Raw genomic sequence first — 17615 nt, forward strand, 5'->3', positions numbered from 1 at the left:
AGTTTTCTGGCATTTTGTAAAAATTTCAAAACAACCTTATAAATGCTCCAAAAAACTAAAAAAAAATTGCTAGAAAAAGCTTTAATATGGTGCTTTTAAGCAAAAGCTTTACTAAGCCATTTTACGAAGCCGCCCTTTTAGGCAAAAGCTCACATAAAAGACTAAAGTTCGAGTAAGAATAATTTCTCGATTAGATTATAAAAAATAATTATTATAATATAATAAAATTATACAAATATTGTTATATTTATAATAAGCAAAATTTTATTATTTTTTATATTATTTGGATTAAAATATAAAAAGAAATAATTTATAGTTAATAATTTTTTAATAATTAAATAATTGAAAGTACTATATAATTTTTTTATTCTTTTTTGATATTAAAAAATACTTTTCCATATCTAAAAGAATAAAGTTTGAGGTAACACCCTAGAATGATGGAAGCATCGTTAACTAATAACCCTTTTGTTATATTGTATGGAACAAAAATCATATGGGGGCACCCAAAAAAATTAAGGCAAGCTTGCTATTTTGTTATATTTTTTTTCTATTGCCTATCTTAAAGAAGAAACTCAAAAGTCATGGATTTCTGTTACTAACAGAGTCATCAGTCTTGTAATTTTAAAAAGAAACCAACAAAAAAAAAAAAAACTCACATGGCATCCTCTTTCTTCCTTGCCTTCAAAATATATTTTTTACCAATACATACTATATGGCCAAGTAATATATACTAAGCAATTTAGTTATTTAGCAAGCTAATACACATATTTAGATAAATCAATATATAGTTTCTAAAATACAGTATTCACTAGTATAGAACACACAATTAGATAACTTAGTAAATTAATCATTTAGCAATCCAACACATATATCTAAGCAAATTGATACATCGTTTCTAGAATATCATATTCACGAGTACATACTAAATGGCTAGTGATACATACTGTAAGCTTATTTAATACACACTCAGCAATGATCCAAAATACACCTCCAGATAAATCAATACACAGTTTTCAAAATATGTTTTTTACAAGTACATACTGTATGGTCAAGTGATACACACCAAGTAAATTAGGTATTTAGCAAGCTGATATATACCTTTAGATCGATCGAACATAGTTTTCGAAATATGGCGTTCGTCAGTACTGGTATACAGTTTTCTAGCTTTGTTTAATATAACAAAATATATTCTTATTATTCTTTACATTTCATAGACTTTTGAGTGCAAATATTTTTTTAAAAAAGAGAGTCTTGGAGGAGAAAAAAAGGACTCGGATGGAGAAAGAAGATCTCATGAATGAGATAGACGGTTTGATAAGGAAGAGGATAGATGAAGGGAGCTTAGGAAGGTTTGACGAGGAAGAAAAAAAATGAGGATGATCTCTTTTGGCATATATAATTTTTTATTTTTTTAAAATAAAAAATTTGATGGATTCCGTTCGTAGGAGGAGTTTTGTTTCTATTTAATTTTTGAGTTTTTTTTTTCTTTAACATAGGTGCTCAGGACTCAGGAGACTTGGCAAAATAGGATAGGGTGGTCACTCCTCGGAAGCGCCATCACTAGTTAGAATAACCTTTTATCAATTAAGAAAAATAGCATTCTCGCCGGTTCTCTGATCACAAGCATCCGTGGTTGGAGCGAGGCCATGGTTTGATGGTCCCCAGGTCGGCAATTGAAATTCTTTTTTTATCCCGAAAACAAGGACGTGGAAAAAATAATACGAGGAAGAGGGAGCGCTGGATAATTATCATTTTTTTTTTTCAAATTTCATTTACGAGAGAGATTTTATTTTTTGGCAGAGGAGAGAGAGTTTATTTGGAGGGACTCGAAGAGAGGAAAAAAGAACCAAGGAACCGTTTCCACCCAACTCCACGAGGTAGTTCGATTCCAGAGAGAGAGGTGGGGCGCGGGGGGGAAGGGTTGGGTCGATGAGCTCGTCGGCGGCGTTGGAGTGGAAGTTCTCTCAGGTGTTCGGCGAGCAGTCTCCCGGCGAGAAAGTTGATGATGGTCAGGGTTTCAATTTCCTCTAACTCTCCTTTCAATTCTCTGTATTTCCCTTTTTTCTCCTTTCAATTCTTTGTATTTCCCTTTTTTTATTTTAGGGGAGGGTTGTGGGAGTTGTGGTTAGTTTCTTGGAATCTTGAGGTCCTCGGATTTTTGAAGTTATGTTTCTTTCGTTCTTTCCTTGTTTGCTTCTGATGCATCTTTATCTATCTATGGAAAATTAGTTAATTTTTACTGGCAGGAAGAAGATGATGACGAGGAAAGGAAAAAGGAGTTCCTGGATTTTTTTATGACGCTTTTTATTGCGGAAGTTCACGCTTATTTATGTAAAGATGTTCTCCCCCATTTAGGCGGCAGAACTTGACTGACCGAAGTAGTTGGATTCTTGGATTACGTTGGAAATTAACTCCTTTCTGTAATATGATAAAGTGGGAGATATTTTTTAATTTTAATATGCATGCATGCAATGGTTAAAATTATTACCTCCAGTAAATTGAAAATAGATGTTGATCATATTTAGGCCTTCCTCATAATCTATCCTCCTCATGGATTTTGCTTTACAATATTTTCCACAAGAACTATGGGAATGTAAAGCTCTTTGCAGTTGAACGTTCATGTTTGGCATCTTGACAACTCTTTTATGTTTATCTAACACTGATCTTTCTATCAGATGACATTTTTAGTGAAATGTATCATATTAAATTGGCAAAAAAGATCTTCACCAGCACGTGCAATGATTCAAAATGCATTGCAGGACTGCTTAGAACATCTTTTCCACTTTTGAGTACGCCATGTCATGTTTATCTATTTACCCTGATATTATGTTCTGATTATGCTGATTGTTTCAGTCGATTTCATATCTGCGGTTGAATTTGAGAGCAGAGGAGACTATCTTGTGGCTGGAGATCATGGGGGTCGCATTATCCTTTTTGAAAGAACAGATGGGACAAATGTAATTTCCTAATCTCTTCATGTTTTTCTTTCATTTATATCTGTGCATAGGCACCCATCCAAAAGCAGCATATGCTATACCTTTGAAATTTCTATATATATATATATAAACTGGATTTTAGGAAACAAATTTCAGCTGCATCCACGGAAAGAGTTGGAGCACATGGACTATCCTGCTACAGTGCATCCTAGATATTTTTACAAGACGGAGTTTCAAAGTCATGAACTCGAGGTATTGTTACTTACAAGTCAATGACCATTCAGTCTGTTTCCCATAATATCATAGTGCATGTCAGTATATACAGTTTGCATACGACACCCTAATGACATTTTACTCTCTGTAGTTTGATTACCTGAAGAGTTTGGAAATTGGGGAGAAGATCAACAAACTGAGATTCTGTGCTACACCCAACAATTCTCTATTTATACTTTCTACAAATGATAGGACAATTAAGCTATGGAAGGTAACAGTGATGCTCCACAGGCAAAACGCATTGTCAAAAGAATACTGTGTGTTGTAAAGTCTGATCTACTCACTTTTCACAGTTAAATCTCAATAAGACGTATATAAAAACTTTATGCAGAAATTTAATTTTTATGTGCTTCGGAAACCAGGTTTCAGAATGTAAGGTGAAGAGAGTCAAGGAAATGGAACTAAGTCCAAATGTTTCCTCAGAAAATGCACTTCTTTCTGGGAAGAGTTTTGTGGCCGGGCTTAATGAATCATCCATCCAGAATGGTTATCATCTTGAATGGATAGATAAAAAGCCTAGGAGTGTTTCTCCAGCACCTGAGGAAGGCCCTAACACGGTATGTTGACATTTATGGAAAATCTGCTGCATATGTATATGGACACTGGTTTTAATAATACCTATAATCAGCTCATGATTTGTCTGCTATCATGATTCCCGGTGTAATTTGAACCCTCCAATCTGTTTATTGAGATAATTCTTAATGGAAAGATGCTTAAATGTGTTTACCTAGTTGGACAAGGAGTTTATTGAGGCAAACTGAGCTCCAGAACCTTCGGAAACAAGCCTTGCATCAGAGTGAACTCACTGATATGCACAGCTACTAGCCATTTTCCTTTATCCATTTTGTAAATTACATTATGGGCAGAAATGAGAGAGATAGATCAGTCATATTGTTATACTATTTATTCATCCATTCATCATAAGCTGAAACAAAAAAGATAGATAAAAGGCATGGATTTTGTTGTCGTGCAGTGTAATCAATGATGATGTCATGTGTGATCAGATATTTAATGTTGGAGAGAGTTCTGTTGCAAGGTGCCGGAGGGTGTACGCACATGCTCATGATTATAATATCAATTCTATATCAAACAATAGGTAAACTTTCATACTTTCCCTTTCTCTGTGATCTGTAACTTTTTTTTTTCAGCTAGAGAATACCATATTCAATATTTATGCGCATATCATTTCTCTTATGGTTCAAGAGTAATCAACCCATTTGATGTCTTAGACAGACTGCATAGATATTTACCTCTGTAGGATCTTATACTATATTTGCAGATAATACCTGATTTGAGTTCATAATGCATGTGCAGTGATGGTGAGACATTCATATCTGCTGATGACCTCAGAATAAACTTATGGAACATGGAAGTTAGTAATCGATGCTTTAACATTGTTGACCTGAAGCCACTGGACATGGAGGATCTCATAGGTGATTTATAATGACCTTAAAGCTTATAAGAGTGTGTGCTTTCGTCTTTTAATTCCTATATTTATTTTTAATGCAACTTTCTTATCTTTATATGTTTTAAGTGGCGGAAGTGAAGGCTGGATAACTCTTGGGTTTAAATTAAACGATAATGTCTAGAATCTGCAAATTTCTGAATGTTATTCCTGTATGAGCCATTTCCTGTTTGATAGAGGCAGTGGTTAGGGATGTCAAAAGGTGGGGTGTGGTTGCATTTTCTTTCTATAACAATTGTTCTATAAGGAGACATAGTCAGATCACATGATCCAGTTGAAGGAGCAGATGAAAACCAGGTCACATAGTTCTGTTGTTGCCCTTAAAAAGGATCCTAGGTGGTTGTATGAGAGTTTATAATCAAAGATAGGCGAAGTAATATTTTACCAATTTGATTAGTCAAATTTATTGTGATGTCTGATAATGTATTTCATTCCCATATTTTCTGCTGTTTTATTGGATGGTGATATTTGGTGCTCTTGGGAAAGTAAGTTTTGGAACTTCTTGATTCCAGAAGTTCTAAACACTTGTTTTTTGGACATTTTTAATGTTGATTTTAACTTCTCATTTAATCTAATAAGTATGCATATTTCTAGCAGAAATCAGCTTTTAAGTGAAGCATATTTTTAGCCCCTTTTTTTGTGATTGTGATTTTAACTGGACTTTTATGATGTTGAATCATTATTAAAATTAAATCATCGCTCATCAATAGTTTAGTGCCTTAATGAGTGATGAGTTTGTTGAGGTCATCTTCCTTGCAGCAATCATTTGCTAACATCTTCTGTTGTGGCAATTAATTGCAGGGTTTCTTGTCATATTGCTTTTTTCTGTCATGTTAGGAAATCTGGGGAGAGATCTAAATTTGACACTAAGTCTACATCTTTATAATTCCACTTAAGTCTCTGGATGATAGGGTAGCAAGCCTTCAAAAGTCAAAACATTCTCATATTGTAAGTTTGCTATTAAACAATAAAAGCTAGGTATTAATGCCATTCTTTTTTTTTTTGTTCTTCTGTTTGATTATTCTCATTTTCTGAGGGAAAAAGAAGTCTTGGACTCATGAATAGATTGCTTTTTTCTGAAGGTAGGTTTTGCAACCCTAGTTCCTTTTGCTCTAGCCTTGCCACTGAGGTGGTAGCTCAGTGGAACTGGGCCTTACTTCCAATCCCGTGGTTCCGAGTTCAAAACGCGCGGGCGTCGATTAAATTATGGAGATCGGATGCTCCCTGCTCAGACACGTGGTTGGGAGGGCTTATTGGTCTTCTGGTAGCCTTGGTGGTGTCGGATGTGACGTACTCACACGGGGTTCGAATCGGAGCCCAGAGGGGTAACCGAGCCAGACCACGGGTGGAAAGGGTATGAGTAAAACCGGCCGGGGTGCCCAACACGGTCATTTCTGCCCACATCGAACATTCTCCTGGCGGAGTGGGGGCCCAGTGGGGGCTGCTACGCGGGGGTGGGCTTGTCCCTTCCTCCCCCCTTCCCCTTTTTTTACCACCAAGAAAAAAGGGGGCTGATCCATGAAAGGGACATGGCATTGGAAATAGCAACTTGCCTGGTCTTAATGTTACCATGGAATGAAGGGTTATTGGCTCAAGATCAGGGTTTAGTTGTGGAGTGAGCCCCAAGGAATTTAGACAACCTCAGCTGGAAGAAGGTCATGATACTGATAAAATCAACTAGTTGGGAATTAGAGGCCAGAGAGAGAGAGAGAGAGAGAGAGATCCATTGTTCAAGTCAACCAAACTATCATAGTTGTAGTGGAACGTCAATAATGGATTGTCTAAAGAAGGAAGGAATGGTCAAACTTAATGATCTGCTCGTGCATGTTTGACTTGCCAATACCTAATGCAAGATCGAGGTTATTTGGAGAAAAGTCCTTCGCTTTACACATCGTAGACCTGATGATTATCCAAGGAAACTGCTTTGCTTTGTCGGTAAGAGAGTTCCTGTCCAGATCTCAAGAATATGATACTTTTTTGCCATTTGTTGGGGGAAGCGCCGGGTTTTTTTTTTTTTGTTGGGTTGGGGAGGGGGGGGAGGTGGAGACTGACCAAGGCTTGGAGAAGGTCTCATTTTCTACAGCATAATTTTGACAGACTCATCTAGTCATCTCCTTGTATAGTAACCTTACTATTCCATTTTCTGCTCATGCAGTCATGACTTCATCATTTTTTTCCCCTTTTTTGAGGGGAAGGTGGGCCTATGCCTTAACTTGTTGCTAATAAGAAAGAAATAATACAGGAAGTGCTACTACCCTAATGGATAGTAAGTAAAAGATCCCACGCAATTACAATGCTAAAGGAGAAGAGAGCTTTACTCCTCATTCTCTCACAACTTGCAGCATTATGACTCCCACACATAATCTCCCAATCAGAAATCTGGTAGATAATCTTCTGAAGTGTGCTTCATAATTGCATGCCTTCTTTCAGAAAAATTTGATGGTTCCCTTCTTTCCAAAGACTCCAGCAAACTGCAAGTATTAGCCGATCCCATCCTTCTCTAATCTCTTTCTTCTCATAGCAGACTAACGCAAATTAGTACTCATTTTTGTTCATCAGAGCACATTTCTTATTTTAAATCTCTATCTCTGAAGCCTGGCCTTACTAACTGTCTTGTGATGAACAAATTACATATTCAACCAGAGGTCATAACATCTGCCGAGTTTCATCCAGATTACTGTAATCTCTTAGCTTACAGCAGTTCAAGAGGTTTTATCCGATTGGTTGACATGCGTCAATCGGCACTATGTGACCAGAATGCAAAAATGTGAGTCTTTCGCGCCTATACATCATATATTTTGACAGTGTTCCAATCATTTTTGTGTTGCAGGTGGTATCTATTTCATGCTAAGTTTGCTAACTTGAAATTGCTACTTCAGATTACTAGATCATGAAGCTCGTGGATCTAGATCCTTCTTCACCGAGATAATTGCTTCAATTTCTGATATAAAGTTTGCAAAAGATGGAAGACATATTTTAAGTCGGGACTACATGAATCTAAAGGTTCTCTAGCCTTTCATTCTTGGTCATGAGAACAATGTCTAGTATCCTAAATAATTTGTCTATTTAATTTAGAACATGCATCTCTAATGAGCCATCTAGCATGTTATTATGCCATGTGCCTAGCCCAACTTGTGTACATGTGACTGCCTCTACCATTATGGGGCTTTTTGGTCATCCAACGACTAAAAGGGGGATGCCCTAGTATGAACAAAGAAATAATGAACTTATTAAATTTATGAAGTTCATTTTTTGGGGTTATATTATATTTTTAGTTTATTTTTCATCATCTTATGTTTTATGTAGTGGGTGCTAATTTTGTAAGGGTTTGTTATCATTTTGGGAGCTTGCACATGTGTTAATCACTTATATATACATCAGCCCACTTCCTTTCGATACAATCCACTTTGTAATTTGAGCCATAAGATTTCCCACCATAATTTATAATAAGCCAATGTCCTTTCATCTTTCTAGATTCATCCTTTTATTTTCCTAGACACTTCATGATAGCTCTTTGCATTTCCATATACTACTATAAATTTGTGTCAGTGTGCAATCTTGTATGTGCTAGAGTTTAGGGCATGTTTGGTTGGAGGGAGTTGGGCTCTGGAATGGGAATGAGTGACTCCCATTCTAGCCGTTTGGTTAGGGAGAGTCTCATTTTCATTTCAATTTTGGGGGGCATGAGAATGCCCCAATTACCCAAAACCCAATCTCGCCTTTCTCCTAATATTCAAATTCCATTCCGATTTTGATTTTGATTCCAGTTACAAATCAAACACGTCGGAGAATATAGCCATTCTGATTTTCATTCCAATCCATTTTAATTCTGATTTCAATTCCAATTTCGGTCACAAACCAAACACACCCTTAGTATAAGAACCTCTTGTATATATTTGTCTTGTGAATCTTGTCACTTAGATTTTTTTTGTTCCAAAATATATTAATGAAACATTAAGAAGCTTTTCTCTTTGCCCCCAAATTTGTAATTATTCTTTTTCTACTTTCGATTGGAGTTGGGCTAGTGGACTTTGTGTTCGCTATTTGAGGAGGGGACTTTCGAGCTTGTTGGTGATCGTCCTTTTTCACGGAAGCTCATCTAACAATTTAACTCTTTTCTTTTCTTTTTTTGTCCTTTCTTCTTTTCAATCTTATTTCTTCTTCTTCTTTCCTTTTTTATACTAGTTATGTACTTTTTTTGAGGCAGAATTATGTTTTTCGCTGCTAGATCTGCATTCTAGAGGTTGATCTACAAGAGAGATATTCTATACCTGAATTCTTGAAACCTTACATTATTTAGATTATGCCATGACCACTGATTGTAATGAGTCCAAGGTTCGCCGAACCAGTACCAGAGTTTGGACCAGTCGACGACTGGTTCGATACAGTATGAGTCTGTACTGTGCCATTCTAGGACATATTGAGAACAGGGAGAGGGAGGGAGGGGGGAGAAAAGAAGAGAGGAAGAGAGGAGGAGGAAGGGGTGGGTCGAGGGTTAAACCCTAAACCTAACCCTAGCAGAGCGAAAGAGGGAGAGGGAGGGAGGAGGGAGGAAGGGGGAGAGCCGAGGGAAACCATAATTCTAACCCTAGTGGAGAGTGAGAGAAAGAGGGGGGGTTATAATTGTACTGGTGGGTTGGGGGGGGGGGGGGGTTGGCCTTTCTCCGAGCTCTCAAAATGAATCGTTTTGGTTCCTCCTCAGTTTGGTGCATCTCAAACCAGGCTGTTTGGGGTAGTACAGCCAAACATGATAATGACCATTGCTGTCCAAAGTAAACATTTTGGTTGGATGATTAATGGGATAGTGTACTGTATAGGCAGATTGATGGATGGACTTGGATGGCAAAGATCCATCCTGATTGATTGAAATCATAGTATAACATGAATTATTGTAATATGTAGGACTCTCATCTCGAGATATGTTTTATTTGTAATAGCACTATGTTCTCGTCATCCAAAACTCTCAAAATACTGAAATTGAGTATCCCTAAGAGAATTGAGTGCTTGTCTTCCATTGTGGCGATGATGCACATGTCTTAATCTTAAATGATGCTTAGTTACACAAATTGTTAAAAGTGAAAGTTCTACAGCATTTTTGGAGGACAATAGGAAATCAATTATTGTTTTTAAGTTTGTTCAATATCATAACTAAGATTCAAGGGAGTTTCAAGCAAATAATTCAAAGCATACAAGGAATAAAGTGCTTCACATGCAGATACATGATTAATAATGAAAAAAAAGAATATCAAACAAACTGTTTTTAAAAAATGAAACAAACGAGAAATAGTATGTATTCAATTTATTCTACTATATAATGTCAACTCCTGCGATATGTCTGTGTGTGGGGCTTGTTTGGCCGTCCATATTTTCCAATAGTTCTTTTTCCCCTCTTGTGCATTTTCTCTCCCCCTAGCCCCAATTTTACTCTCCAACCAAAAGATCAAAGATTCAAGCCCCTCTTCTAGCATTTATTTATTTATATTAAAATTAAAAAAATAAAGATTCGAGTCATTTTAGCATTTTTTTAATTTATTATATATAATTAAAAAATAAAATTATGCTGCATGTCACATTCTAGTACAGAAATAATTGCAAGAAAAAGCTAATAGAGAAAATGACATTTATTATAAGAAAATACAAGAAAGATAATTATATGGCTCGAAAATATGAATAAGGACTAAGAAAAGGGCTTACATGATAGCTTAAGTATGCGATTGATCATACCGAACATCAATAGAAAAAAATATAAATGCAAAAGAAAAATAGGAATCCTCTTTTCGACTCTAACTCTCCACTTCAGTCCTTGCTTTTCTTTTTGTTACTTTAATACTAGTTGTTTCAGCTTCAGCCATGCGGATTTTCAATATTTCTTTTTATTTCTCATCAAACGAATGACATCTTCTTCTATTCATATTTTTTTTGGCTTGCATGATATATAAAATTCTTAAAAATTTCTTGTAATTCCTATCAATTTCTATGTATCCGCTTTCCTTGTATGTATTTGTTGTAATCTAAATACTAAACATTAGTTTTAATTCACTCCATTTTTTTTAATCAAAAGAATCACATTATTTATTCACTGTGTAGTTGCTCCTACATGCTTTGAAATTTTTTCTTGAGACTCTCTTGCTTCTTTACATAATATTAGATAATCTTGTTCAAGATATGCAATGTTTACAAAGACCAACTCTGTAACAACCATGCATGAAAATCTAGCCAAGGCTCAATCGTGGAAACTTATGTAGGAAGTTGTAACAACTTGCATGCAGACATGCCCAGGGTCTGCTATACTGACTTGTACTATCCTGCACCGATAAGGTACTAGTACTCGAGGTTCAGTTTAGTATATGAGTCGAACTGTCGAACCGAATCGTACATGTTCGAATCAAGAGGAATCACCACTTACTGGTACCAATCCATACCACCCGGTCCTACGTGGTACCATGGTTGGGAGAGAAAAAAAGTTGGGAGTTTGTCTTAATACAGGGGTATATAATACCATGCTGACCATATAACACTAAGTCGGTAACGTACCGATGCGGTTCCAAGTCCAGATTGTATACCTTGGACATGACACTATCATGTAATATGATTCTTGTTTGTTCGAAATCTATTATTAAGCTTTCTGTTTTGCACCTCCTTGAGTCAAATTAACCTTAGTAGAAGCCTTTTCTATGGTCATTACCCTTCTCTCGTACTACTTCTGGAATTAATTTTTATGACACATGCTACCAATAATAACTAGAACTCTATGAATAACTTGAACTATGCATTTCATTTCTTGATGACCAAGAAGACACCACAAACACATGAGAATTAGTTTCAAGGTTCATGGCTATTTAAATGACATTAAGTTTTCATAGAACGCCATTAGGACATGAGCTTTTAGAATAACTATCCGCCCTCCACCCGACCCACCTACCACCCTTTTTTTTCTTTGTCCCAGCAACATATTAACATTATTTTACATGATAATTTCTCACCAAAAATCCCATGCACTATGGATTTCATTTGTTTCCTTTTGAAATTATTCTAACTTTGATATCTTGTGCTTTGTATATGCTTTTTACATTAGTTTGGTCTTACCCCCAACCCATTTTTTTTTTTACACATGCATGCCAAGGTGTGTGTTATTACCGCTGATATCTTGCTTTAATTTGGTGGTTTAATATAATTGCTAGTGGAGGGCAGGCCTTGGCGCAATAGCAAGGTTGCTTCATTGTGACCTAGATGTTATTGGTTCCAAATATGGAAACAGCCTCTTTGCACACGGGGGTAGACTGCGTACATTTTACCCTCCTTAGATCCTGCAGTGGCGGGAGCCTTATACACTTGGATGCTCTTTTTATTATAATTGTTAGTGCATAAATATATGTCATCAATGAAATTGTAAACTAAAATGTTCCTATTAACTTGGTTATCTTTTCTACTATATGCAGTTGTGGGACTTGCACATGGAAAGCTCTCCTATTGCAATTTTTAAGATAAATGAGTATCTTCGCCCCAAGGTACTTCAATTTCTTCTTCGCGGCTTGTATGGTCAAGGTGCCCTACCTTTTGAAAAATATGTCTGTTTGTTTGTGTATGTACCTGCATGCATGCTCGTGCATGCTTGCTCATGCATGTGTTTATAAGCTAGCATGCACGCATGTGTATTTGTGTATAAGGACATGACCTTGATTGCAATCTATTGTAAATTTTTCATTACTGATGCAAGATGTGCCACCTTGGTGAGAGTTTGTAAGTTGTTGTTTAGATGTTGATGCGGATACTTGATCATTTTGTGAAGGAATTCGGTGCTTAAACTCTCTCTGTGTTAACTCTTTATTTGATTTTCAATGAATGGCTTGCTTCTTATAGAAAAAGTATCATTTAGAGTAAAACATGGTGACTTAAATTTGATTGCTTTCTCCTGTTTAATTAAGAAACATTTCGCAAGTAGGAGAAGGTATATATCATTCTCTTGGATCAATTCCTTCATATTACATATATCAACCTTTTTGCATTTGAGATCAAAAATATTATTTATGTTTGATATTAGAGCAAACACAGAAAGGATGACAGACACCAAGGTGAATGAGAAGCAAGGTCGCTACAAAAGTACCTTTCTTAGGGGATCCTTATGATGAAAGGCATCCTTCACATGAAGCTATTGTGAAACCACTGCCTAATGACAATTTTTGGCTACACCACACTTACCTTCACAACCAGAACGAACTGTGATTTATTATCAACGTTGTGTTTCTGTTGAAGTTGCGAGTCAGTAATCAAGTTGTAACATGCAATCTAACCATCTGAATTGAATTTTTATCTTGTAAATCCACTTTCTAGAAAATGTGGGTCTTTCATATGAGAAGAGGAACTAGATCCTGAATTTGCATGAGTGCAGATACATGAGCTTCATAGCCATAGTGTTTTGCCACTAACACCAGAAACGTCTTGTATTTGTTGTATATTGGGGTTGGTTGGATTCAAGGGAATACTGAAATCTCAAGAGAATGCTTTAATGGCAGTGAACTAAGAACTGCAAATTTACCTTGTGATATGTGGCAATGCATGTAGGTTCGTGATGTTTAGAGATCCAGGCTATCAAGTTGGATCATTAGCTACTGGTAGATGGACATGCACATAGTACATGCATGGACACGATCAACCTAGTGCTTGAAAAGGACTTGAGTAGTGGGAGGCCAAATGAGAGTGAGACTATGAAGACAGCTTGAGGAGAGCAACTTAATTTAGTAAATGTCATATTTTTACACAGCTGGACATTTAATTATTTTTTTAACTATTGTTATGTGGAAGTGTCCCCTTACTGTATATTGTACTGTTAGGAGTTGTGGACACTTTGGGACACTTGACCTCTTTGAGAAACCTGAGACCTGCATTCACTGCAGCTGATGTCTAAAGAATTTAAAAGATCTTAGCTCGTTCTAAATCTGTTTAGTTCGTTTTGTAGCTCCTGTAGCTAAGATCTGTCTTCACCCTCATCCAAATTTTACTGTCTCTAGAATACCATCAGATGATGCTGATCCCGGTCCTGATAACTCGTAAAAAAAATCTAGTATCCCTTTTGGGCTACACAGAGCTCAGAGGGTTGTTTTGGTATGTACCTCTGAAAATGCCTGCTTCTGATCATCTTGTTATTTCTGAACTAGGAAACATCCCATTCATAGACAATGAGCACTTTTCTTGGAAGACATGTTCTTGTTGCTCTTAATTATGCTCTCCATTTCCGGAGATCAAGAAACTGGCATTTGTAGTTAGTTTGTCGCATTTAGTGCTTACGAGGATCTGGAGAATCCACCGTGGTAATTGAGCAGGCACAAACTTGTTGCGGCAGTTTTACTTTTCTGAGGAAGAGAGGATATATCATGCATTCGTTGCACTTTGATTAGCTAAAGTCCATAGGTTTCCTCTGTGAAGTATCTTCTTTTTCTTATGTGCCCCTGGGCTTCCATTGTCATTACTCAGGTAATAGAAGCTTGGGTTATCTAGTCCAGTTGCTCTTTGTGGTTTCAGTGCCCTGCTCAAGCAGAAACGTGCTTGTGATTGACAATGTACTTTATGGCTTCTCCAGCTATCTGTGTTATATAATCATGATGCTATTTTCGACAAGTTTGAGTGCTGCATTAGCAGGGATGGACATCACTTCGCAAGTGGATCTTACAGGTTTCTCTTTGAATATAAATACAATCATAATGGCAGCATCATCCTATTTTTGGTTGCATTTTGCCTTGATTGTTGCACTCATGTTTTTCTCTTCCACTTTTATATTGATATCAGCAATATTTTCAAAGTTTTCTCTCATGATGGTGGGCAAGATGATGGAATTACATTGGAAGCTAGCAGAAACCCAAACAGGTGCGTTAAATCAGGCTATGATTTATGAAAATATCAAGAACTGATGGAAATTGGAAATCTGCTGTTTAAAATGTTATAGTGTAATTATGATTTTCAGTCATGCCCAATAACCACTCTGACATGCCCATGGACTTAAGATTTTTATCATATTTTCTTATAAAAATCTTAAGTATAGTAAAATTATTAAACTTGAAGAGTTAGCTAAGAAGAACTTGGGAACTGGGACGTATTCCATGATCATACCTCTTGGTCTAGCAATAAGAGATTATGGATCCAAATCTTAGATAATGCATCCCCAAATACTAGAACTTGTTAAATTATAGTACAAGTTGGTCTTCTTTACTATGTCCGTTTAATACTAATAAAAAGATATATAAAAAAACAAAGAGTAGAAAAAAATGAAGAGTAAGCAATGCCAAAGAAAGGAGAAGAGGAGTGACCCTCTCTTCAAGTGGAAAAGTTTGATATAACTCATCAGCCATACTATGAAACTTTAGGAGAGGGTAATTGAGCACATAGGTGTGATTCAATTTGGTTTCATGCTAGGAAGATCGACTATGGATGCTATTTTTCTCATTCAGAGGTTAATGGAGAAATACAGAGAAAGAGACAAGATCTTCATATATTTTTTTATTTGATTTAGAGAGCATATGATAGAGTCCAAGAGAAGTCTTGTGGTGGGTTTTAGAGAAGAAATGAATTTTCTTTAGTTATATTGATGTGATTAAAGACATGTACAATGGAACAATTATTAGTGTAAGAACTATCGAACGTAGTACTTGTCAGTTTCCAATCACAATAGATTTACACCAAGGATCTACTCTAAATCCCCTTTTTTTTGCACTAGTTATAGATGAGCTTATTAGGCATATTTAGAACGGTTTCTTTAATGCATGCTATTGCGGATAATATAAGTTTTAGTAGATGGAACTATGATTGGAGTTAATTATAAGTTGGAATTATGAAGGAGTGCATTAGAATGTAAAGATTTCGGTTAAGTAGGACCAAGATAGAATACATGAAATATAGTTTTAGTGAAAATTGAGGATCATGAAGTTCCTAAGAGTGATTATTTTCAAGATTTAGGATCAATTATCCATAAGGACTGGGAGATTGAAGAGGATATTATCCATAGGATTAAAATAGGATGATTCAAATGGAGAAGTGCAACTAGGATATACTGTAAGCATAGGATACTTGGCAAGTTGGAAAAGTTTTATAGGACAACTATACAATTAGTTGGAAAAGTGTTACGGTATAGAATGTTGGACAGTTAAAAAATAATATGTGCATAGAATGTGTGTGGCCAAAATGAGAATGTTGAGATGGATGAATGGTAATAAAAAAAAAGATAGAGCAAGAAATGAAGTCATTCATAAAAAGATAGAGATAGTTCCAATTGAGGACAAGTTGAGAGGACTTAGATGGTTTGGACATGTACAACATTGGCTAGGAGATGCACCAATAAGGAGTGATTTCATATATGTAGAGTAAAAGAGAGGTAGAGTTAAAACGAAAATCATATGGGATAAAATAGTATGGAATGACGGAAAGTATGGCCCTAAATAGAGCTGAATAGAGGAAAAAGGATTCATGTAGCCGACCTGAACTTGTTTGGGATTAAGGCTTAGTTGAGTTGACTAGAGTTGTAATTATGATATACACTTGCACATGTTCCCCACATTGTTTGCTAAACGGACTTCTTTGCAAATTGATGGTTAGTATTATTTGAAGATGAATGTCAATGCAATGCGAGGGACCATCCAAGATCAAACCTAAAACCTATCTCCAGTGCATGGATGAAGGAAAGGAGTACCACTGAACCAAAGTCCTGTTGGCCTTTTATACTTAGTGTTGTTACTACTCTTTGTCATGTCTTCCTCCATGTTTGGTAAAAGACAACTGAAACTCACAATTTGCACATGCATTCTAATTTTTCAACAGGCATCCGAGGTAAATGCAGATGCATGCAGATTAATAAATTGTCCATCTAAACTAAATATTTGAAGGAACTAGAGTGGTTAGTATGCTTTCTGTCATTTACCTACCTTGATTGTTAAACAGCAACTAGATGGAAAAAAGGGCACTAATTTGCAAGTAGCATATGCAGAAAAAGTTATGGAGCACCTTCCCAAATGGTACCAAAATGATGAAGCAATTTTCCAGCAACAAATTCATTACTCTTCACTTGTATTGCTAAGTAGGTTATGCTCTCACTTTGTATTGTGAGATTTTTAATCTCAAATATCAATCCTGCTAGGTAGTGCAATATTGTGTGTGGGCATGTAGAAATTGATACACAAGGATCATCGGTGTTGGTCCACTTGCATATATTCGAAACTGTCAAAAAGGGCATGAGCCACCTTATCTATCAGATACATTGATATGGTTTAGCTAATGTGAGATGGTGTGCAGAACCATAAAAAAGTTGACTTACTAACAGTAACATTCACATCATATCAGGGTATCACATTGTCGAACTGCCACAAGAACTGCAGGATTGCTAGGCAGCTTTGCCTGTGGACTCAACCGAAGAGGTTTTAGATACTCTACTAATATTTTCCATTTCCTTGGGCTGCTTTGAATAACTTTTTTTAACTGCCATGACAGGACATGACAATACAGGTTCTGATGCTAGTGATGAGATCCCTTGCAACTTGAAATCCAAACTGATCCATTTGGCCTGGCATCCTACAACAAGCTTAATTGCCTGTGCTACTAAATGTAGCTTATACATGTACTATGCATAGATCATTTCATTTATTTATTTACTTAATGTATGCTGTGACAGTTGGGGGCAAAAAAGCACAGAGATTCAATGTCTAGTTATATCCAACTCTGCCAGCCACCCCACTAACACTCTAACAGTGGCATGGCCAAGGGAAGGCAAAGGCAAAAAAAAAGAGGAAAAAGATAAGGAGGATGAGAAAAAAGAATAAGAAAATGCCGCTATGAAGATAAGCAGTTATTTGGAATGAACCTGCTACAATAATTAGATATTATGGTTTCAAGGCGCATATTTTTTAATCCCATCAAGGAGCGGAAGTTATTTCGGAGAAGGGAGAAGGTTTGCTGTATTG

The 17615-nt window shown here is 36.3% G+C and overlaps 1 protein-coding gene across 3 annotated transcripts; it reads left to right on the forward strand.

Moving 5' to 3' along the window:
• The first annotated feature begins 1566 nt into the window (after positions 1 to 1566).
• Positions 1567 to 17364, forward strand: LOC103703801 (serine/threonine protein phosphatase 2A 55 kDa regulatory subunit B beta isoform-like). 3 transcript variants are annotated; one of them, XM_039120883.1, is made up of 15 exons: positions 1567 to 1665; positions 1801 to 2008; positions 2854 to 2957; positions 3093 to 3188; positions 3301 to 3420; positions 3572 to 3766; positions 4214 to 4305; positions 4524 to 4642; positions 7348 to 7441; positions 7554 to 7677; positions 12114 to 12182; positions 14252 to 14343; positions 14458 to 14535; positions 16999 to 17072; positions 17146 to 17364. In XM_039120883.1, exons 2-15 carry the CDS (start codon positions 1930 to 1932, stop codon positions 17283 to 17285), a joined length of 1476 nt encoding a protein of 491 aa, XP_038976811.1. In that variant the 5' UTR covers positions 1567 to 1665; positions 1801 to 1929; the 3' UTR covers positions 17286 to 17364. The 3 variants fall into 3 exon arrangements, with proteins under 3 accessions (XP_038976811.1, XP_038976810.1, XP_038976812.1); XM_039120882.1 differs by having other exon boundaries at positions 1568 to 1665; positions 7318 to 7441; XM_039120884.1 differs by lacking the exons at positions 1567 to 1665; positions 1801 to 2008 and having other exon boundaries at positions 3079 to 3188; positions 7318 to 7441.
• Positions 17365 to 17615: the final 251 nt, after the last annotated feature.

Source organism: Phoenix dactylifera, unplaced genomic scaffold, assembly GCF_009389715.1.
Source record: "Phoenix dactylifera cultivar Barhee BC4 unplaced genomic scaffold, palm_55x_up_171113_PBpolish2nd_filt_p 000900F, whole genome shotgun sequence".
NCBI classification, from domain to species: domain Eukaryota; kingdom Viridiplantae; phylum Streptophyta; class Magnoliopsida; order Arecales; family Arecaceae; genus Phoenix; species Phoenix dactylifera.

Coding starts and splice junctions, on each gene's coding strand:
- LOC103703801 (XM_039120882.1), top strand. CDS start 1,930: ATGAGCTCGTCGGCGGCGTTGGAGTGGAAGTTCTCTCAGGTGTTCGGC. Junction 2,958..3,092: donor AAAGAACAGATGGGACAAAT/GTAATTTCCTAA, acceptor AACAAATTTCAG/CTGCATCCACGGAAAGAGTT. Junction 14,536..16,998: donor GCTAGCAGAAACCCAAACAG/GTGCGTTAAATC, acceptor ACATCATATCAG/GGTATCACATTGTCGAACTG.